The 24,709-nt window shown below is 36.0% G+C and overlaps 2 protein-coding genes across 3 annotated transcripts; both read left to right on the top strand.

The window, feature by feature from the left end:
• The first annotated feature begins 6,825 nt into the window (after positions 1 to 6,825).
• LOC131440260 (inorganic pyrophosphatase) lies at positions 6,826 to 24,483 on the top strand. 2 transcript variants are annotated; one of them, XM_058611377.1, is made up of 4 exons: positions 6,826 to 7,156; positions 22,952 to 23,618; positions 23,681 to 23,790; positions 23,943 to 24,200. In XM_058611377.1, exons 1-4 carry the CDS (start codon positions 6,832 to 6,834, stop codon positions 23,987 to 23,989), a joined length of 1,149 nt encoding a protein of 382 aa, XP_058467360.1. In that variant the 5' UTR covers positions 6,826 to 6,831; the 3' UTR covers positions 23,990 to 24,200. The 2 variants fall into 2 exon arrangements, with proteins under 2 accessions (XP_058467360.1, XP_058467361.1); XM_058611378.1 differs by lacking the exon at positions 23,943 to 24,200 and adding an exon at positions 24,275 to 24,483 and having other exon boundaries at positions 6,830 to 7,156.
• LOC131440258 (uncharacterized) lies at positions 13,221 to 22,939 on the top strand. The gene has a single exon (XM_058611376.1). It carries the CDS (start codon positions 13,288 to 13,290, stop codon positions 14,509 to 14,511), a length of 1,224 nt encoding a protein of 407 aa, XP_058467359.1. The 5' UTR covers positions 13,221 to 13,287; the 3' UTR covers positions 14,512 to 22,939.
• Positions 24,484 to 24,709: the final 226 nt, after the last annotated feature.

The raw sequence follows: 24,709 nt of genomic DNA, 5'->3' as shown, positions 1-24,709 counted from the left end.
GACGACGAAACCTACGTGAAACTCGATTACAAATCCTTGCCGAGACCACAACATTATACGGTGCGAGAAAGGCAAGTGTTGAACCAGTCCGAGACATCGACTGAAGTCGAAAAGTTTGGTAAGAAAGCTATGGTCTGGCAAACAATTTGTAGCTGCGGTAAGATTTCGAAACCCTTCATCACCACTGCTTCAATGAACAGCGAAATATACATCAAGGAATGTTTACAAAAACGACTTCTACCCATGATTCGAAGCCACAAGGATCCTGTTGTCTTCTGGCCAGATCTTGCTTCTTGTCACTACTCAAAATCAACGGTAGAATTGTATACTACCAAAAATGTCACTTTCGTCCCAAAAGACACGAATCCACCAAATTGCCCACAATTTCGACCAATTGCGAAATTTTGGGCATTAACGGAGGCACATCTTAGGAAACATGTCTCGGCAGCCGAAACCATTCAACAGTTCGAAAAAGATTGGAAAAAATGTCAAAACTTGTCGCCAAGAAGTCTGTACGTAATTTAATGAGGAACGTTCGCAAGAAGGTGCGCCAGCTAGTCTACAATGGCTAAGTGGCAAATGTTGAGAATAAAATTCTGTTGTTGTAGTCTAATATTATCAGTATATCGAAAAAAATTTGAATATCTTACACTTGTGAATTATTTACAGCGAAACCAAAGTGCGTCCATACTTTCTGGGACAGTCTTCAAGTATCTAACAAATACAACTAGGGAATGGAAACTGCGAAAAAGCTACTGCAGAGACGAAATCAGAACCTAAAAGGCTAATTAGGTTTTTTTACCGTCTTTTTTTACTGCTCTTTTTGACAATTCAAGTGTAAGTATGGATAAGTAGTGATATCACTAAAAAACACGTTTCTTTAGTATTTGCTGCAGAGTCTTGACCGGACTAATAGAGTATCAAACATTAGATGTAATAAGAATGAATATACCAGGGCTCGATCGTGGTATAAGAATAATTCGTGGGTCGATCGAATTGAAAATTTAGAATGCCGATAGAATAGTACGTTGAAATCATTAGAATACAAGAAAATGAATTTAACTCGAAATAAAAGTAGTTTGAAAAATTACCTTGGAAATTAAATTAAAAGAAATCATTTTTTTAACAAACAAAAAATACAAAATTTTTACATACAAAAGCGAAAGTTGAAATGCCTTATCATTTTAAGGTACTATCTTATCATTTATTTCAACTAAAAAGTTTTCAAAATTAAAGCACTACAAATATTAACTATGCCACAAGTTTGTTCGTTACAAACAATTTTTTCAAATTAAGTTTACAGTAAATTGGTTGTTAATAAATTGACAGGTACGCTTAAGATAATGTGTTTGAAAAAATTAATTACCTTTTTTCGTAGTTTCAAGCAACAATATTTTCAAAATCAAACCAAAGTTTCTTTTGTCACTATTTCAACAAGATAAATCATTGTGTGAAACCAAAATTTGGTTATTTCTATTTTTTCTCTAAGTGTAGGATCGCTACTGCCGGACCGGGATGCCATTTATACGGAATTATCTGTATTACAGATATTTTTACTTGCTCATACTGTTTAAATTCTGTATTATTAGATTTAAATGAAAATGAAATTTAAGAATAAGATCAAACCTTCAGCCAGTTTCAGAATCAAATTCATCTCGTCAACCTTTTTGCCTTTCTCATATAGAAAGGTTATGCAATCACTGTGAAAACCGACTTTTGAACCGAGGCCCGGAGGGCCGAGTGTCATATACCATTCGACTCAGTTCGTCGAGTACGCAAAATGTCTGTGTGTGTATGTGTACACAGATAAAAATATTTTGTGAATTTACATCAATTTCCATGCACATATTTGGAGCAGGCAATTGAATTTAAAGTTACTTCACATTTCTTCATTATTCAATGTACTTTAAAAGCTAAACTAAGTGATTGTTGAAACATACAGTATTGTTTATTGATAAATCAATGTATTCCTATTCAATTTTACATCAATCATGATTTTAAATCAGATTCTCGATTCAACTGATGTCTATTTAATAGCACTATTGATTTACATGTCGTGTAAATTTCATTATTTTTTTCTGTGTATGTAACGTTTTTTGCACTAACTTTTCTCGGAGATGGCTGAACCGATTTTCACAAACTTAGATTCAAATGAAAGGTCTTGTGGTCCCATACAAAATTCCTGAATATTGTTTGGATCCGACTTCCGGTTCCGGATTTATGGGGTAAAAAGTGCAAAAAATTGTGAAAATAAGTGCACTAACTTTTCTCAGAGATGCCTGAACCGATTTTCACAAACTTAGATTCAAATGAAAGGTCTTGTGGTCCCATGCGTAATTGCTGAATTTCATGCGGATCCGACTTCCGGATCCGGAAATATAGGGTAAAGTGGGTTAAAAATTGTATACCATCACTGAAAATGGGGAAAAACCTTATAAAAATTTCTAGATCGACCTAAAATCTTTTTCAATTGATAGTTTTTATCAGTAGACGGTCAAACAAACCGATTGCGGTTATTCTTTTGAGAATCGAAAAAAATTATTTTGAAGAATACCACAGTATTATATATGATAGTATGATTGATATGACATTACACTACTAGGTGGATGAAAACAGATTTTTTAGATTAGCATCACTCTTATCATATAAATAGGCAACGTAAATGCCAAGCGCTTGATTGGAAAAACGATACCGAGTATGTAACATAAACACTGAAGCATGCTCTCGTGAACCACTCGAATCAATCAGTGTCAGAATTTTTTTAATAAAATGATAAAAAATTCATGAGACTGCTTTGAAGAAAGAGAAAGGCATTATCACACCTCTAGGTGGATTAAGAAGGGTTTTTATAATCTATTCCACAAAATCTATGTGGGAATCGAAAGTCAATGTTGATCCACAGTCTACGTCACAGTCTAGTCAGAGTACTACATTCCGATGCGGAACTTAACCTTCTGTTTCAACAGACTTCGCAGCCGACTCATAAGTGTATAGGACTATTGCATGGTCAATGCTAGGACAGGACTCGAACCCGGGTTCAAGATGTAATATCACAACAATTTTGGTATCGTTCTAAGAGTTGCAATACAATATGAAAGGATGCATAATTTCCTACACCCTCATTGAACATAACTCAAAATTGAGTGACACATCACTCAAATTCATAAAAAGTGCACGTACTCTAAACTTGAGTTACCAGCTATCTACTCATTTTTTATATAAGGGACGAAATTGTCAAAACATGAGTAATTTTTACTCAAAATAATAAAAAAATATTTTGTTCAAAATTTGAGTAAGTTCAACTCAAAATTTGAGTTCCTGGTTCTCAAAATTGAAGAAACTTTTCTTCGTTATTTTCATATACAAAGTTAATCTTCTTTCTTTTGAATGCGCAAAATAGTGATTCAAACCCGTTTCTTTTTGAACGGGTTGGAGCCAAATTTTGAATTATTTTGATATCCTTATGTTGGGCTTTTCACTAAGCATAATTGAAACCACAAAACATCGATGATTGACGTTGATTCATGTTTTCAAAACCGGATCTAGAAACGGCAATGGAAAACGACGTATTCTTGCATTCTTTATTCCGATAAGAAAATTCTGAGAATGAAAACGCTCTAAACTGCAAGAAGTATTTTTTTCACTCAAATGTTTAAAAACTCAACGCTTACTCTAATGTATGAATAAATGCGAGAGAATTCAAGGCAATGAGTTCACTTTACTCAAATCCATACTCAAATATTGACATATTGTTAAAATTTATGAATTTGAGTAATCGCAACTCAAACTATGAGTTATGTTCAAAGAGCGTGTATTAGATTTGTATACAGTGGCGTACCGAGGAAATTTGGCTCCCGGGGCAAAATAAGGAGACGACGATGTACAGAGCATATACTACAAAGTTTCAGTAGATATTCTAAAAATGTGTTTGTCTGTATAATTTTAAGATTATTTTTGATCAAGATATTATAATTTTCCAAAGCATGTTGAAATAAAAATTCTAGAATCAAATGTCTTCATTAAGCCGTAGCCAGTACCCGATGAAAGTAACCCCACATCCATCAAACACCGATTACGTGGGGGGCTCAACGTTTCGGGCTCCACTCATCGCGACACTCAAATTGTAAAAATTACCTCCACTTGATGTCCCAAAAAAACTTTCTATTGCATTTCAGGTAAACCGGCACGTTATTGTGAGAGAATCGATCCAAAAATCTCTAGTTTACGTGCAATTAACGAAGTAACCCATAAAACGATTGTATTACAAGTTCACTGGTTCACGATTGGCACATTGTCGCAAAGCTGATTTTCCGGTAGCGACACCTGCCAATGAAAAATGGAACCAAGGAAAGCAGGATTCTTTAGGAAATTTTCATATCGGCCGTAGTGATTTGCAACATTTTTATCGTTTATTCAAAAGTACAAATAGATATCAGCAATAAAAGTACCCTCGGAGTAGAAGAAAATCGATTTTAAAGTGATCACTACTACTTTTTTTAGTGTAAACTACGATTAAACATGGAAAATCTTCGGAAATGTGTGATATTGGGTAAGGTTAGGTTTTTTCGGATCAACATTTTTTAAACAGAAACTAGTGTAATGTTGATTTCTCGAGTACTAGAATGTATAGCGATCGAGTACTATTTATTTTGGATACTTTATTTGCTATTTCTGCACGCAGAAAAATTTATTTTAAATTTTATTACATTTCACTTTGAATTCAAAGATACAGGGTTCGCCATGTAACGTTTTTTTAAACATGCAATAAAACACAAACGGTTCATTTGATTTCAAACTTTATTTTTTCATATTAAAGTACAATCCTTCCGGTTAATTATGGAATATAATTTCATTCAAATGGCTGCCTCGGTTGGCCTTGCAGTACGCCATACGGTCGGTCCAGTTTTTTAGTATGTACATTTTCGATTGTATGCAGCTTTATTTCAGCTATGGCTGCACGAATGTTGTCCTTTAAGGCTTGAATTGTCTCTGGCTTGTCCACATAACACTTATCTTTGACAGCCCCCCAAAGATAATAGTCTAACGGCGTCAAATCACAGCTCCGAGGCGGCTAAACGACATCCGAATTTCGACTGATAATTCGATCTTCGAAGACTGTGCGCAGAAGATCGATCATAGCGTTGGCTGTGTGGCACGGAGCGCCGTCTTGTTGAAACCGAATGTTGTCCAAGTCTTCCTCTTCAAGTAACGGGAAGAACCAACCGCTAATCATGGCGCGGTAGCGCTCGCCATTGACCGTGGTGGCGACTCCTGCCTCATTTTTGAAGAAAAATGGCCCAATGATACCGCCAGACCTGAATCCGCACCAAACCGTCTCTCTCTGAGGATGCATCGGCTTCTCCGGATTTTCCGTCCCCCAGATGCGACAATTTAGCTTATTAACATACCCGCCGAGATGAAAATGTACCTCATCCGAGAAGATGATTTTTTGGCAAACACATTCCGCAACATTAGCATGATTTTCAAAATGAAACTGCACTATTTTCACGTTTTCCTCAAGCGTATACCAAATCATTTTCGTTCAGCAGAAGGATAAAACTAAGTTTCTGTCAAATCAGAAGTGACATTAAGGTTACCAATGTCGAAATAACCGCTAGTTAAAAACCTGTTTTAATCCACCTAGTGGTGTAATGATGCCTTTCTCATATCAATCATACTATCATGTATAATACTGTGGTATTCTTCAAAATAATTTTCTTCTTGAAAGAATAACCGAAATCGGTTTGAATTCAAACATAACTTCATTTGATTCAAACAATTGCTTGAAGTTGATTCGAAGACTTAATATATTAGAATCTAATGTGTTCTATTTCTCTACGTGTGGGCATTTGCAAAATGGTATTGAACCAAGTATAATGCTCAATTCTCAATAAATGTTAATTTTCGCTCAATAAATTAAGATCAACATTACCACCTCAGAGTAAAAACTTTTTTCTTCAACTTCTACTATGATTTTTCGAATGAATTTGCCCGTTTTCATAAGAAATCGTTGAAATGGTGGAGTAATTAGACATTTTCCTGCCGATTTGAGAGCTCTTGCTGAAAGTATCATCTCTAAACAAGCAGCGCCTCTACATTTCAGTTTTGCGACAATATGCCAATTACTGATCCAACTTTTATTTTTGATGAACTGTATTCATTCTGTATCATAATGTAACAATGAGACTATTTTTTCTCGAATATGCATTCAACGGAAGCTGTAAAAACTAATCTTTTTATAACAATGGCTGTAAATGAAAAATCCAAGTTTTGTTTTTCATCCGTTACTAAATTTAGTACTCAATTGGTCATCGTTTGTCTGCAAGAAGGAAGATGCTGATTCAAAGTGAGTGCTAACAGAAGCTTGGCCGTTATCATATGTTCTGAACCCACATTTCGCATGTGCTTCAAATTCTCGCAGTGTACATCTGTGCCCTTAAATAAATTTTCAACGCAACACGGTAATGAGCACATTTGGTGCACCCCTCGCTCAAACGCAACGTATGCTCGCAAGCTGCGTTGCCAGGTCATTTTTAAAAATATATCTCTGACACAAAAATTTATCTTGATGTGTCTGGGTGTACTATATACAAGAAAATTTTGACAAAAAGGTCTCACCATCTATCGCTTTGAGGCCAAACGCGAAAAGATCGAACGAAATTTGGGAAAATTTTTAAAATCTTGTAAAATTCGTAGAATCTGGTGAAAGATCTGGTAAGTTAGAGTGTCTGACTCAGCGAGAATAATCAGGCATCCGGGCAACGCTGCTCGCGAGCGTCGAAACGAATGAAAATAGACACCACCACCAACAAACAAAAGGCAGTGCAAAACATGTATTCATCGTGGTGTGTTGGTTGCCGCCGGACGGCACTTCTTTTGACACCGTGTCAACAGCAAAAGGTACTTCGGTTTTCGGTTTCGTCAACGACAGCAGCCGCGCGTGCGAGACATTTTCGTAGCTCGTTCTTTGGTGAAAAGTTATCACCAGTTTGGAACGCACCGAGTCGTGTTTTTACCGGTAGTGTGCAACTTGTTCGAGGATTTCGGTCAACGATAGCCGTCACGGGAAGCTCTTGCATTAAAATGACCGGCACCAGGAAGTATCAGGTTGTCGAACGAGGTGCTCAGAATTCGACCGATTATCGACTTTTTTTCAGTGAGTATCAAACATGCTTACGTCAGTAGTGACCAGGGAGGGTAGTGAATTATCCTGTTTAAACCGTTCAAATGGGCGAGATTCATTAAGCAGTAATGTGATTAGATTATTGCAGTAAATAGTATTAGGAAGTAACAAACTGCTATATTGCATAACCTCAAAACACAACATTCGTCGGTGAATGTCAAGCTCAATTCACTCGATACATACAGCTTTTGTCAACTTTGAATAATGCTAGTATTTTCGGGGTCAAATTATTTTCTCTTCCATTCTTTAAGTTTATGCTCACTATTTGCAGAAAATTTTCAGATAGAGCATGATCAGTCCGGTACTTATGTTAAGGCGAAATACGCACTTTTCCGTATACGTGTAAAATTGTACATTATGTACTGTATCTACAAAGTAACGAAAGATTATTTGTATCGTGTGAATCGTGCATTTTTAATGATGCAACATCAGTAATCTGTGTTTGTACAATTTATTGACGTATTTTGTCAATGGGTTAAGAGAATCAATGAATGATGATATTTAGTAAATTGATAAAAAAAACATTCATTAAAGAAAGCGCTATGATAAACATGAAAGTGTTTACTTGCACGTGTCGCACGTTCAGAACGCATACATCTTTATCAGTTGGTTGCGTGTTTTACAGTGTCGCCTAATACAATCAAAAGAGGTGACCTTCGGCCACAGAACACCTTATCAACGAGTGTAGTACCTTCCTGTTCTGATTGACGATGCTAGCTTATCTGGTAATTTAATCAAATTGAGTGAGGGAGCGTCCGCACTCTAAGCTATCTTCGGACGTCCAGCAAAAGTAGCTTAATTTGCTTGTTTATTTTTCACTGCAATTATCCATAGGAGAAATGTTTTCAATTTTTCTCAAAAAAAGAAATGTGGCATATATGCATTTCGCTAAACCTTACCATAGGTTCCTTAATCATCCAAGTTTTTTTATTCTGCCCATATATTCAAACCATGATCTGCTATCACAGTTTAATGTACTAAAAGTTTGGTACATTTTTCACAATTTCGTAAAATGATTTGAGGATTCTTCAGGCAGTTTCAGAATCAAATCCATCATTTTCTATTATCTATTTCACAAAATCTATGAGGGAATCCAAAGTCAATGCTGAACCACAGTTTACGTAGTTCTTGGTAAGCTTGTCAAGATAAAGTTTCTTAGATTATATTCGTTACAAAAGATAATAACGGAATTCTTCGAATGAATTAAGCGACGAATAGATTAATTCCTATGTAATTAGTCGGAAACAATTCTCCAGAAATTTGACGTTACTTATGAACTGCTCATATGCGATTTTCTCGCTTCATGTGTGACTTTCTAGTTATGCGATTTGATAGAGCACGAAGCACAAGATACATACTGCTACATTTGAATTACCATACAGCCACAGATCATAATTTTAAAGTTAAAATTAATAAAAACTATTAAACTAATATTCACCACTGTAGAACATTGCTGTACAACTAGATTTACATAGTACTTTCACCCTAACTCCATCCTGTATACAATCTAAAGCTAATTACAGTTACTTACATTGCTATGCTATGTATAGTTTTTACCAGGAACAGAATAGATAAGGGTACCGTTGATTACATCGTTAAACATGGTCGTTGTTGACAGTAATATCATACCACCGCTCGATATATTTTCGTGTCTGCAAATGTTGATAAGATCGATTATAATTAAAATTTCTTCCGGAGACAGCACCCTCTTTCTAAATGACTTTTTCTTGGTCTGCCTCTAAAATAAGAATCGGTACCTACAATAGATATTTTTTTGTCTTTCTCCGACATTAGGAGTTTCTGAGACCCATAGTGCTATATACCATTCAACTCAGCTCGACGAGATCGGAAAATGTGAGTGCACTTTTTAATGAATTTTTTTTGGTACTTTTCTCGAAAATCATTGAAACGATTTAAACAACCTTAGGCTTGTTTGAAAACCACTATTGGATCATTGATCAAGTTGGAAAATCAAATGGCTGTGACTTTTTATTCCGGAGATATAATTGTATATAATAGCGAAAAAAGTGTTGTTGCTAATATTCTTTGGTATGCGTGGGCCGATTTTCAAATGATTTTTTTTTTGTTCGAAAGGTGACGTTTATGCGGAGGTTTTAGGCTATAGTTTAGGAAAATCTTTCGGGAAAGTAAAGAAAAACTAGAAAATTGATTCGTTTAGAATTGGAAATTTTCCATTCAATGCATGCTAGATCTCCAATGATTGTTTTGCGCGTATCGAGTTATGCAATGCTGATGGCCGCTGGAAAGCAATATATGATTTCTAGATTATTAATAAAACCGTTTGGCGCCAAACGAGCTGATTTGTGCTAAAATTTCACTGAGCCTACTTGATTCACATGTTTCTTTAATTCGAATCACATGTTCAATTAGGTAAGGGCGCCAAAATAAAGTGCAGACAATAGAGGAACAAGTACAGAAAAAAATAAAAAGTTTAAAAGTTAATCGCAAATGTCGAGATAACAATTTTGAATAGCAAATTAGAAGAAAAAAAGTTTTCATTCCAACGATGCCAACTACAATGCCATTTCAATTTGAACGTCATTTTCTCATCCGTTTAACTTTTCTATTACCATCAATAACCGTTATGAGTGTAGTGTGAATTTAGAGATTTTTTCGGATGGTAAATTGTACGCTGCCTGTTTGCGTTTTGGTAAACCATCGATTTTATATACTTTATCCTGTTGTCCGCGATATAAAAAGGTTGGGGCCACTATCATAGAGCATTATAATGATATTTTTCTTCAATAATCATTAAAATTGATAAGCAGTTTTGATTTTCTACATCTAATCTAATATTATTGCGCTACGAAGTGTCAAATTTGTCAGCTTTGCCAAATGATTCAATGACGGAGTGCATGACTGTACTAGAAAACCGCTGTAGACAAGAGAAAATGTTCTGATATCATTTACCGGTTTATAAATTGTGTTCAATGGATTCAGGTGAATAGTATTGGTCATCGAGGGCGCGAGTTGAACAAATCAAAATGCGCTAAGGTCAAACTAAGAGATTTTGCTTGCATTTTTCTGTATAATGGTTTAGATTAGACTAAGCGCACACAATAGGTGGTGATTATATATCAATGTTCAAGATGATTACCATAACGAATTGAGATTTCCATTTTATATTTCATATTCTGTGCAGAATGTTCAAATTGGTAAGATCAATATCAAATTTAAATTTAAGCGTCGTCTCTCCAAGTAATCAAAAGTTCCACAGTACCTGAAAATATTCACTTTATTTGAACTCTAAAGTAGTGCAGTGGTACTTTTTGGCAACTTGAACGTAAAGAACAAGTTCTGAGAAAACTTTCTCGCTGCTTAAAAGTTGTATAAGGAACTGGTTCAAAGTTTGTTCTGTCGGGTGAACATTCACGTATGAGTAATTCCTTAAAATGGACTGTTCAGAATGCTTTGTATTCAACTTAAGCTAAATCTTTTTTACGAACCAAAAGGTTACTTAGGCTAAATACAAATTGTAAATATATCGTACTCTATCGAATGAACAACTCTAGAAGAGAAACTCTTCGACATTATTTTTAGTTTATCTATACAAAATTCTGGTTAGTGAGCATTTCTATCGATTATCGAAAGCAAGAATCACATCTGGAAGAGAAAACGTGATACCTTATATCCTTTATGTCGAAGCCATTAAGTGGAGTCTCTGTTCAGTGCATTGATTCAAAAGATGAGATAACAATCTGTGCATCTGCTCAATTTTTGCTTAACAGAAGTATTTCATATTTTCACATTAATTTTTGGTGATACTTCTTTTTTGAGCTAAAGCGAATGTATGTCGAATTCCGTGGATTGTAGGTTTAGTAATCAGTTTAACAATTCTGCTGTCCGAAAACATGAACTAAAATAATAATTTCAGGAAGAAACGAAGTTCGACGGGTCAGCTAGTAATTGTATAAGTGCCGTAACCAACAAAACGCACTTTATCTCCGCTTAATTCGCTCGGAGATGGCTGAATCGATTTCAACAAAACTAGGTTCATTTTAAAAATACGTTTGGTTCATTGAACAGGGTTGTAGTGCAAATGGCTGTTACTTACGGTTCCGGTGATATATTGGCAAAAGTGACGTAAACGTCAAAATTCATTAGCGCTCAATTTTCTTGTATATGGATTAACCGATATCAGTCATTTTATGCTAATTCTATACTGAAATTGGGTTTTGGGTCGATTTCGAAGATCGTATGGCTGACATGTCAATTTTCGGAGATATAATCTTTGAAGTGATGTACTCGATAAAATATATTTTTTTAATTCAGGCCCGTATTCAGTTTTTCATTTCAGGAGGGTCCCTCAAATTACAAAATAGGCTTATTTATGATTGATTATGTATGTATTTCTTGTTGCATACTTATTTATGGGTATATGCATAAGTGACAAAAATGGCCACTTGGTTTTATCAGAGATCCAATGAGCAATTTTTCCATACTTAGATTCCACGCTTGTAATTGGCGATTTGTTTCGCGAACATTTTAGTAGTGTTTTCTTTGAATTACGCCCAACTGATCAAGAAAATTTCTGGCAGCTAATAATGTCCCTCTCCATTCTCAATTGGATGTGTTCCTATTATCTCGACTGCTACTTTGAGATCAGTATGTGCCAAGTTAAAACGTACATCTAGTGCTGGGTCCGATATAATTAGCAGCTTTGTCCGCCGTATCTAAGTTGTTTGAATTTATAGTTCTGGATTTTATAACACATAATTGCTCTAACTGTATATCTGAGACTCAACATGGTTTCATGCCTAACCGTTCGACGTCTACAAACTTAGTATCCTATACATCCTTCATCATACGTTCATTACAATCACGACTACGAGTAGATTCTATCTACACCGGTTTCTCCGCTGCATTCGACAAGATTAATCATCACATAACGATCTCCAAGTTTAGTAGACTGTGATTTAAGGAATCATTTTTGAATTGGCTTCACTCATACTGGTCGCGAAATGAAAGTGAAAGTAGAAGTCTGTACAACCTCACCATTCGCAGTTACCTCTGGAATTCTTCAAGGAAGTCACTTTCGACCATTTCTCTATTTACTTTATTTCAACGATCTAAATTTTTCGATCAAGTGTATGAAACTATCGTTCGCCGATGACTTCAAATTATTTCATATCATCAAGTCCACAGCTGACGCAGAATTCCTACAAGAGCAGTTGAATAATTTGACTAATTGGTGTAATATCAACAGAATGGTTTTGAGCAAACAGTCTGTAGTCAGTTTTGACTGTAGTATTTCACAAATTGTTCATTTTCCGCGTTACTGAAGAATTCGACGATGTTTTTTTCGATTATAGCGGGTTTAACCTTAAGGTCATTCGCCTCTTCGGGCCAGAAAAATTTTCTGACCCTATGTGCGGGGATGGGAATCGAACCCTGAGATCGAGTGGATTGCGTGAAAGGGCATCGACTTACCCATCACGCTATAGGGACTGTGCAGAGCGACAAGTGGCGCCGCCGTTGACGGCAAGACGAAACATCTCGACTACACCGAAAAGTTACAAACAAACACGAAAGGTCGGGAGATCTGTTTTAAACCAACAAAGTTATAGTTTTATAACTCAGCTTGTTCAAAAATGTGACTGTGACTGCAGGCGATGTATCCAGTTTCCATTTGCAAAACAAAGTAAAACAATAAATAACGTTTAGAAAGAACGAAGCATACTGTTTAGTTGTTAATCATTTTTAATAGTAAACATGAGTGTAGTGCTGAGAACGGGATTTTCTGCAATAAGTTATGATATTCACTTCAAAGCGTCAACGATTGAAAAAGGTATATTATTACACACGGAACATGTAGGAAGGGTTCAGGAGGCCAGGAAAGAAAATGGAATTTTTATAAGCGGTTTTGTAGTTCGACAAACATCTGTAATGTCTGATCCGTACTATGTGGAACTTGCTGTAAGTATATATTCGAACAATAAAATAAAATTCGACATTATGTTTTATAATAACTATATCATAGCACGTTTTAATAGTATTCCAATATGATACAGTTCATCAACATCAGATTTTTCTTCAATAATAGTTTCTATTTCTCTTAGATTAGATTTTGAATTCAATAATAAATGATAATTTTTTTACAGATTAACAAAGAACGCCGTTTAACGAATGCTTCCTGCACTTGTGTTACCAGAAAGTTGGCTAAATGTAAGCACATTTACGCGCTAATTTATTATGTGAATGCGAATCGCAGCGAAACAAAAACTTCTTTAGAACAGGAATGGGGTCTTCCCTCTGCCCGACGTTTGGGTAACATTTTGTATGCGAAACCCATTCCAATCTCAACGTTATTTCCCCGAAAAAAGGGAGGATTTGTAGATTCTCCGATAATTCCATTAACTGAACAGAAAGTAAAAAATCTTGTAGGTCCGTTGCGCGATACTATTATTAAAAATTTTGAAATATCTAAATCTGTTAATAATAATAGTAATAGTGCTAGAAGGATGAAAAGGCCTGACAATGATTTAGAAGGAGTTAAATGCTGTATTTGGGAACTAATAAATATGTTCACAGAGGGCAACTGTTACGGCAAATTAAATATAGATTTTCCCTCTCCAGATCTAAAACAATATTATGAGAGTTCAGTAGTTCTAAGGAGTGATCAAATTTTTGAATTGTGTGTTTCAACAAGAACTCAGGCTGATGGAAATGCTACTAGCCTTTGGTTCGCTGCCCGAAAGCTAAGAATTAGTGCCAGCGAGAAAGCACACAAAATAAAGGTTCGCACTTCGAGAAAACCCGCTCATAATCTTGCAAAGGATTTGATTAATTCTAAAACAGTTGATCACCCAAATTTAATGTATGGCTCACAAAATGAAAAAATAGCTTTGAATCTTTATCGAAAACAAAATAATAATTATATCATTTTTGAAATAGGAGTTCTAGTTTCAGAATATGAACCGTGGCTTTGTGCTTCGCTCGATGGCGTTGTAATCGGAAAGGAAAGTGGTTTAGTTGAGAAAGTACTTGAAATAAAATGCCCAATTAATTGTAAAGATCAGTCTATTTTCGACGAAAGACGCATGTCTTTCGGGGTGAAATATTTAGATATTGTTGACAATGAAATTTATCTACGTAAAAATCATCAGTACTACACACAAGTACAATTGCAGATGTACATTTCGAACACGTGGATTTGCGATTTATTTTTATACTCTCCCAAAGGAAATTTGAACGTAGAAGTACGTCGCGATGATGAATTTTTGTCCGTTCTTATTCCTAAACTGCAAAATTTTTATGTACAGTATTATTTACCTGCGTTGTATAAAGATACACATAAATATAAATGAAGTTCTCTTTTCAGTAGTTGCTCGTTTCCTCAATAATAAAAATCACATATGTAAAACAATGGCTGTCTATTTGTGAATAAAATGATGTGCAATTATCTATGTTTATTCATTCATAAATATATTGATTCTATCCATTACAATGCATATATTCAAGTATACGTCGAGAAAAATAAGTTTCTATTCGGAGGCTTCATGCTTTATAATGTTTGCCTGTAAATTTACTAATGCACAGCACATAAAAATAATCTCATTCGCAAAAGGAAGCATTTGGATAGAAAGCTTCGATAATATCTTGAAGGTTTTTATTCTCTGAATAATTCTCTCCACATGAATGCGTACACTAGCGATAGTTTGGGTCTCTTCAACGTCTTCAGTTGAAAAACAGTCGTCATGAAGGAATGGAGGCATAACAACTAGAACTCCTTTCTGTGATTGATCCATCAATGATTTAATTTGAGGAAATCCTTTGTCTGCTAAAACAACGTCTCCTAGTTCTAACTTATCCAAAAAATTACTTTGAGTGGTTATTTGAGAGTCTGTCGCACGCCCTCCATAAGCCGACGAAACAAAACTAATCAATCCGTTTGGCGTACAACCTACCAGAATTTTAACTCGAAAACCTTTTTTGTACTGAGAGAATAAAAATACTCTGGACGATATATCAGCTGGTTGCTCGACAGGAATTTCTGTACAATCTATGATTACTCTAATGTCCGGGTTGTAGTCCTTGAATGATTGTGGCATGAGAGCTTGAATGGTTGCTTTTGGAGGCCATTGGACAAACTCTTTACAGCTACACGATAACTGGTCTAAGACGGAGTAAAATATCCGCGAAACCGTTGTCCGATGAGCACTGAACAAAATCGCAAGGGCTGAGAAAGTAATCCCCAGCTTCATCTTCATCAAAAAAATCAATAGCCAATTTTGTTTCGAAAATTTACTCATGTTAGGATTGTTGAAAAATGAAAGTAGGAATGAAAAGGTTTCCATGTTTAAACCGGTAAGATCAATAGCATCTTTGTCTTTTTTTAGTGTCCGATATCCATGAAATCCGTTGTTGCACTCAAGTACGGATACATCTTCAGGATCTAGCGGATCTGGACCAACTCGTGCATCACAATATTGGACAGTTCCACCACATGATTTATCTTCAGTCACTAGTGTTCTAGGAGTTATAATTTTGGATGGTAAAAAGGTTTGTGTCTCAGCCTCGCAGTCGTAATCATATCGCATTCGATTGCACATTAAAACTGTAGTATGTTTTTCTTCGTATATAGAAAAAATATTGCATTGAATCGCCTGGTCCTTGGCCTGTTCTGAAGAACTGCTATCTTTCTTATTCCATTCCATATCCACGTCAAATGTACTTGGTACTGGTTCCATGATCCTTAATTCTGGATCATGGTTCAAGATCTCGAGCTTTTTTGAGACAAAATCATTTATTTCCCTTGATAAAATGCGTTGAAATCTGAAAATACACCAAAGCATATTATTAAAAATAAATTTCCTCTGAACTTTCGATTTATCCTCCTGAAACATACAAAGCCAAACAGTACATATATTCTACATGCAAAGACAATACAATTATTTTGAAAGCTTGACGTGAAAAACAGACAATAAAACACAAATCTTTGAAATAGACAGTTTTTTGGCTATAAATTTATGTTTCTTAGCCTAAATTCAAAAATTAATTATTCTCCAGTTTCTCACCTGTCTTTGGAGTTGTCTAATGCTTTTTTCGATGTTTCTTTTTTTCTGTAAGCCGAAGGAAATATTTTCGGAATAAAACTAGGACTATGAGGATGATCTGACTTTCGACCTCCCACAAAATGTGCACTGCAAATGACAGATGTTTTCGACGGTTGCCAAGGAGTCCCATCTTCACTGTAAAATTAGTGAACAAATTGATATTTATTAAACACTGACCATTACATTAGATCACTCGTAATGCATTGCACTTACTTTATTCTTTTCACAGCTTTCACCCACAAGATCCTCTGTGGCTGTTTATAAGAAATTTTCGGGAAATTGTAAAATATTTGGCCTGATGAATTTTTACGACTGTTGGAACAGCCAACAACACAACAGGCCGGCATTTCGGAGTAATATTTAACAACACAGCTACTTCGTAGATAGTATTCTTCTGATCCTCAATGCCCGGAACACACTTATTGATATTATCCTAATCGTGCAACTAATGTAACCGCACAATATTAACTTATAATCAGCCGTATTTCAATAGAAATGCTAATAATTGCATTCACTCGCCTACCGCTGCCCGTTTGTTTACAGTCGTTCTAGTTCTAATTTGCGCAACGCGCGGCGCTTTCGTCGCAAGCTCGTATGCTCCACCCCTCTGCACAGTCCCTATACCCGCCCCCTTAATTCCACGATGTACGAGGTCTGTTTAAAAAGTTCCCGGAATTTTTTAATTGCGCGCGTCTGGAGAGTCCGGTGGTCAAAAATTTTTTTTTTTGTGTTGGTACATATGTCCCTAATGTATGGTGAAATTTTCAGCTGTATTCATTGTTTACATTCTGTCTTGTAGCGGCTGGTGTAGACGTGTTTTGTCTTTTTTATGCGGTTTTTTTGCGCGACTTCTATGCGAATTTTCAGAGTTATGCGGTTTTTTTATGCGAAGTTTCAGAGTTATGCGGTTTTTTTTATGCGAATTTTCAGAGTTATGCGGTTTCCCTTCTGCGGGTTTTTTTATGCGAAGTTTCAGAGTTATGCGGTTTTTTTATGCGGTACGTAAAAGTACTGCCAAAAACGAAAAAAAATGTGCTATCAATTTTCTGAGAAATGGAAGAACCGAAAACAAGCTTAGATTTAAACGAATAATCTTATACAGTGCAGGCCAAAAGTTTGAATACACCAAAAAAACTACAAGGATCAGCCCCAGGTGGTTGTTCGAGCCATTGATGTGGAACAAGGCAACCAAAATTTCTAATGATCTTCAATCAAACAGTTCAATCAATCGTCACACTTTTGAATTCGCAATTGCACGAGAGTCTGCTTAGATTGATCTTGATTAGGAATCAGCACCAAACATTGTTTGTTTTATAGCCGACGAAATTACACCAATATCCCAAATGTATGCAATTATATCTTTGTACGTACTTGCGATACGATTTTAATATTTAAGCCTATCTTCGCCAAGCTTGTGTTCAAGTTTTGTATGCAAGTAGTTATTTTTAGAATCATCTTTAAGATCTTACTTTGAATGCGCTGAAGCCTAAGTTTGTGTGTTCGTGCACAACCCCGCCAAACAGGGACTGCGTATTCAATTGCGGGGTAGATGATTCAGCCATCTGGTTCTTCAGGCACAGTTTAGATGTTCTACAAATCAGCGAATACAGAGACCTGATGAGTAAGCTGCATTTTTGAACGATTTTGTCAACATGTGACCTGAATATCAGATGTCTGTCAAAGGTGAGTCCTAGATAGATAACTTCGTCGGACCATTGGATGACCTCATCACTCCTTCCATCACGCTTCCTCCGGAATTCCACAAGGCAGTCATCTAGGACCACTGATATTCTTGCTGTACTTCAACGATGTGAATTTTGTCCTGGAAGGTCCGCGGCTTTCATTTGCTGATGATCTAAAAATGTATAACATAATCCGGAAAATAGATGATGCTGTGTTCCTGCAACGCCAACTGTTAATTTTTGCTGACTGGTGTGAGATCAATCGAATGATTCTAAATCCCCAGAAATGTTTGATCATAACATTCACACGAACGAAAAATCCAGTTCGATTTGAATACTGCATTGGTGACACTCCAATTGAAAGGACGACATGTGTGAAAGATCTTGGCATCTTCCTCGATGAGCAACTGACGTTTAAGCAACATGTTAGCTACATAGTTGCAAAAGCTTCCCGATGCTTGGGATTTGTAATACGGATAACCAAAAATTTCAATGATATTTACTGCCTGAAAACTGTTTACTGTTCGCTGATACGCTCTATTCTTGAATATTACTCAGTGGTATGGAACCCTTACTACCTCAACGGTGTCAATCGGATCGAATCGATACAACGCAGATTTATTCGCTTTGCACTGCGCCGGTTGCCTTGGAATAATCCACAATAGCTCCCGAATTATGAAAGTCGAGCGATGTTAATTGGAATTGACACACTGCATGTTCGACATGATTTATCACGAGCAATGACAATATCTGATATTTTAACTGAAAGGATCGATTGCCCCGCACTTCTTAGCGAAATCAACCTCAACGTTCGATCACGTGTTCTTCGTAACAGTTTGTTCCTTCGCTTACCATTTCGTCGCACTAATTATGGAATTAACGGTGCTATTACAGGAATGCAGCGGTTCTTCAACAGAGTTTCATCAGGATTTGATTTCCATCTGCCACGCCGTGCCATACGATCTAATTTTTTATATATACTAAGAAATAATCATTTGGACTAAATTATGTCTGTTGATTCAAATAAATAAATAAATTTCACTGGAAAATACACATTCGTCTGATGGAACAAGTTTTGGAGATCTTGAATGTGGAAACAAGATGACCTGAGTTTTTGCTGCATTGATCACAATTTTCCAGCTTGTAAAATGTTCAGTTAGAGCGTCCAGACCTGTCTGTAGTTTATTCCTCAGAGCATTAATGACACGACCTTTGTAAAGAATGGCAGTATCATCAGCAAATTATGACAGAACACCACCCGGAAGAGGTGGGATGTCTGATGTAAAAATGTCGTATAGGATGGGACCTAGGATACTTCCTTGGGGTACACCAACAGGAATAGTAAATCTTTCTGAAAGTGCATTATTCAGAGAAACTATCTGCAAGATAATTTTTGATAATTTTACCAATCAGAGCGATGCTTTCCCTCTGTTATATCGCTTACTCCTTCAAAATCGTCGTCTATGGCAAGGATACCCAGTATGCCTGAGATTTTTAGCAGACAAAACAGGACACTGCTCGATACTAATCAAAGTTTCAATCATTTATAATTGAAAATACGTGACTTGATACATTCAAATCGAATCGCAGAAATATTTCCAATCAAATAATGAAACAATATTAATAATTCATACAAAATATACTGAGCTGTAAGTGTTCAAAACCTGACTTCATTTCTACGTGTATTTTTCCTTGAGTTTCTGATTTGCACCACTAAATAGAAAACAAAGAGGTGTTCCACATCAAAAAAACAACATTCTTCAAGTTTACTTGTTTATTTTTTATAATCAAGTCCCTTTATTCACTTGAGTTATTTGTATTCAACCTTGTACAGACATTTTATGTCTATTTTATAGAAATTGAATAAATTTAGAACATAAAAAACATAAAAATGTTACTTTAAACGATTTTCTTTAGTTTTGACTATTTGTGTGTATAGTTAGGGTATTATTTGTGAATTTCTCGCTGTTTAACCCTTCCCGATCGATTGCGACCTCGATTAAGACAACATAACCTAAAATTAATATACTTGACAGTTGTTGAACGGTTGCTTATATTTGCTAGTGCTTCAGTATAAATATTAGTTACTTACTGCGTAAAATGGCAAAACGAACAAAAAATTCGGCAGAAAAACGAGCTCAAATCATCATTTTGAAAAAACAAGGGTATTCATACCGATAAATACTGAAGCCTGGGTGCAGTTCTAAAAGCAATAGAGCGCCATCAAGAAACTGACGTAAACACAGACCGAAAAAGGTCTGATCGACTGGGAAAACAACATAGAGGATTGGCAAGATTTATGCTATTAGTAAAGATGATCGACGCAAATCCGCTTCAGATATTCGTGTCGAAATTAGTGAGTGTTTGGATTCAACGCTTTCATTAACTACTGTCAAATGCCGGCTTCGAGAAAAAAGTAGGATCGGTCGAATAGTCGTCTAAAAACCTTTTCTTCGTCCTGTAAATAATGTAAAATCATCGACAACAATACGTTCGCCCCAAAGTCAATGAAAGCTATATACCTCAATGTATCGTGCCAACTGTTAAACATGGTGGTGGCTCAGTGATGTTTTAATTCACCTAGTGGTGTAATGATGCCTTTTTTATATCTCTCATGTTCTCGTACGTAAATGTGTGATTAATTTCGAAAAAAAGTGACTGGGATCCATTTTTAGGTCTATTGTCACAATATTCGGTCGTTAATCGAAAACCGAGAATCAGATAAGCCGAAATCAATTTGTTCAGCCGTCTACTGACAATGGCTACCGATTGGGATAGATTCGAGGACAGTTAAAAATTTTTGTTTAAGTTTTTTGTATCGCCGCTTTGAGTGACGGTATCAAATTTTCAACACACTACCCTATAAATCCGGAACCGGAAGTCGGATCCGGATGAAATTTGAAAGTTTTTATAGGACCATGAGACATTTCATTTGATGTTAAGTTTGCTGAAATCCGTTACGTCATCTTTGAGAAAATTGAAGAAATAATTTAAAAAAGGAATTTTTACACTAATCACCCTGTAATTCTGGAACCGGAAGTCGTATCGAAATAAAATTCAGGAACTTTGTATGGGATAATTATACCTTTCATTTTTATTTTTTTCGCATATCACCCTGTAATGCCGGAACCGGCAGTGGGAATCGAATAAAAATCAGGAACTTTGTATGTGGCTACAAGACCTTTCATTTGATTCTAAGTTCATAAAAATCGGTTCAGCCATCTCTGAGAAAAGTGAGTGCAAAAAAATGTTACATACATACATACGCGCACATACAGACATTTTGCGTACTCTACGAACTGAGTCGAACGGTGTATGACACTTGGTCCTCCAAGCCTCGGTTCAAAAGTTGGTTTTCACAGTGATTGCCTAACCTTTCTGTATGAGAAAGGCAAAAATTAACTTGAAAAATGTTGTTTATTGTGTAACTTTTGGTCTGAACTGTAGCTCTATATATTGCTTTTAAATTCGACTTTCGGTTTTGGGCTTACACTCATGAGTGTTAAAAACTGGAACGTATCAGAAGTAACGGCTGAAGGTTCCAAAACGTAACTCACATGGCATTCTCAGAGGCTTTTCACTGCATAGGTCATAGCATGGACCAGGGGTTGTTCAATATCGTTCTCTTGTGGAGCACCGGAATAACCGTGGATAGAGTACAGATCCGATTAGTAAAAAATGAAAGACAATCTTCTAAACTTAGCTAAAAAGTCTATTTCATTTTTGAATCCTACTAGTGGCTGAGATGGCCACAAAAATTTACTTTGCTTCACCGATTATCTTTCCAAAATACAACTAGAAGATAACTTGACCGATTTTCACAAACTAAAATGCAAATGAAAAGCCTTGTCTGCTATTTCAAGATTAAAACAAAAGCATTTTTTTAATTTTCTGCAGCCCATAGTTTGGTCCCCACACTTCATCAGATTCTTCTGAATTTTTTTTTTTCATGTCGATTTTCCCAAACTGTAGTTTAAACAAAAACTCTCAGGACACCTTGGAAAATTCTTAAAATTTATCTTGATCGGACTTTCAGTTCCGGAATTACCTGATGATTAATGTAGAAATTTAAATTTCATATGTTAAACATTTACAAATTTCTTGTGTTAGCACATGACCATAAAATCTCACTTCAGTTGTATCAGTTTTCAGTTTCCGGTTCCGAAAGATTCGCAAACCGTGGTGAAAAACTTCGATTTTTATAGATGATTAGATTTAAAGAGGCCTTGCAGTACCATAAGCATATTTTAAATTGTAGTTTTAATATTCTAATACAAAACACCCGAGTTTCATTTGGTTCCGGGATTATAGGGTGATGTGTGCTTAAACTTTCAAATCGTTGTTTAGACAAACAATGCAAAAAACGTAAAAAAAATCTTCGAAATTGAGATCAGAACTAATTTACATGCACCATTTTTTGGCACAACGAGAATGCTACTTTTTCGTAGTTTTCCATTTCATAGCTATATTCGTCAACAGTCAACAGAAATCAGATCTTGCACAGCATCAATGTTTCCGCGATGTTCGTGCTTCAAGTAGACTCGAATGGCAAAGTGTTCTGAGCACGCATACCATTCAAAACACTCAACTACATGATGATGAAGCCGGATTTGACGTATTGAAATGAATGTTTCTATATATCGAAACATATCGAGCAATCATTGCTTTCTCTGCAAAAAACTTCGTTTATAAACAAGCGTGAAATTATTTCTAATAATTTATGTAGTGCTGTTTATTTCGCAGAAATTAATTGAACGAATAGTTTTTGTGCAATAATAAATTTATTGCTCCATGGTATCATTATTCGCTTACACAATATAATACATGAATAATTTCAATGACTAGTAAATGAGCTTCTCTGTCAATGAATGGAGGTAAATTTACGTCGTAGATTCTCAAAACTCCGTGCATGGCTATTGGCCCTTCTTGTTTCTGTAGTACAGAAATAATTTCTATTCCACAAAATTACAACATGATTGCTAAATTCTAAAATGCGTGAATCATTTCAGAAACCACCGACGGTCAGGCTGTATCGCCACTGCACGACATTCCACTGTACGCAAACGATGCCAAGACCACACTGAACATGGTCGTAGAGGTGCCCCGTTGGACCAACGCCAAAATGGAGATCAGTCTCGGCGAAGGATTGAATCCCATCAAACAGGATGTCAAAAAGGGCAAACTTCGGTTCGTTGCCAACTGCTTTCCACACCATGGTTACATTTGGAACTATGGAGCGTTTCCGCAGACGTGGGAAAATCCGGATCACCTGGATCCGAATACCGGCTGTAAGGGCGACAACGATCCAATCGACGTTCTCGAGATCGGCTCTCGTGTGGCAAAACGAGGTGACGTGATACAAGTTAAAATTCTCGGTACAGTTGCGCTAATCGACGAAGGCGAAACTGACTGGAAAATAATTTCGATCGATGTGAATGATCCACTTGCCGCCCAGGTAAATGATATCGGTGACGTAGAAAAGGTATTCCCGGGACTGTTGAAGGCAACTGTCGAGTGGTTCAAAATTTACAAGATTCCTGATGGCAAACCGGAAAACCAGTTCGCATTTAACGGAGAGGCCAAGGATGCGGCTTTCGCGACGAAGGTTGTAGAAGAGACCCATAAATTCTGGCAAGCCCTGATTAGCAAGGAAATCGAAGACACTGGCATTTCATGGTGAGTTGAGCGTCAAATCATAAATTAAATAACTGTACTTGAAGTAACATGTTTTTCAACAGTTTAAATACAGCAGTTGAGGGTTCGCCATACCTCGTTGCTGCGGATGCGGGTTTAGAAGTACTTGCTAAGAGCTCAAACAGTGGAGAATCGCAGCCTCTCAGTGATAGCAGTAAGTACCCTTGTTCTCTCTTCACCTCCATCTCCATTAAACAACTAATGAGTAGATTCAAACAACATTCGTTCACTCCCTTCATTCAGTTGATTGTTTTAGTAGTTTTACTGTTATTACTGTTTTATTTTTTCCACCTATCCAACGCGCAGTTCACAAATGGCACTTCCGCCAAGAGAATGCCTACTCCAAGCTGTAGACAACGCGCTGACCGGAATATTCTGTAGTTTAATCTTCTGATGAACGATGGATTCAACTGCATATTCTGTTGCCTTTTACTGCTTACCTTCCAGTAGATTTATATTTATTATGTAGTAATTTGCAATACAGTTATAATGTTTGACTTTCTTTGCTTAGTTATTAGCAAGTAGTTTGGATTGTAAAAAATATACACTTAGTAACACCGTTAACACCAATCAAGAGGTGTTGTATCCGAAAAGGCCTGTCCAATATGTTAGATCTTGTATTTTCTTTTTATTTTCAGATGACAAGTGGCACTACATTACCCTAAAATAAGTACTAAAATGTCCATATGGAAAATGGTATTATTTGGCCTGAAAGTAACGAAAATATCCCGAACAAACAACATCATTTCACAATATTTTTAGCTCGATTTATCAAAGAATTCAGTTGCGAAAGAGTTCACTCACGATGGAAACAATGTTGAAAATAAATTGCACTCTAAAAGAATAATTTTGTTTCACTTTTCCGAAACGTTCTTTCCATTATGAGAAAAGGGAACGAACTAACTTGTACCTATCTAACTAGAATCTAAGAACTCATTCGTTCACCTAAACAAAACACAACTTATTCAATTCTAAACATCTCTATCAAGTTCAATCTTACTTGAAGAACAAAGTGAAATCATATAAATTACAGTAGAACAAGAAATAATAGTATATAATTTCAGAATAACAAA

The sequence above is a fragment of the Malaya genurostris genome, chromosome 1, assembly GCF_030247185.1.
Source record: "Malaya genurostris strain Urasoe2022 chromosome 1, Malgen_1.1, whole genome shotgun sequence".
Lineage (NCBI taxonomy): Eukaryota > Metazoa > Arthropoda > Insecta > Diptera > Culicidae > Malaya > Malaya genurostris.
The sequence above is the reverse complement of the archived record's forward strand: the minus strand, read 5'-3'. Positions and strand labels throughout refer to the sequence as shown.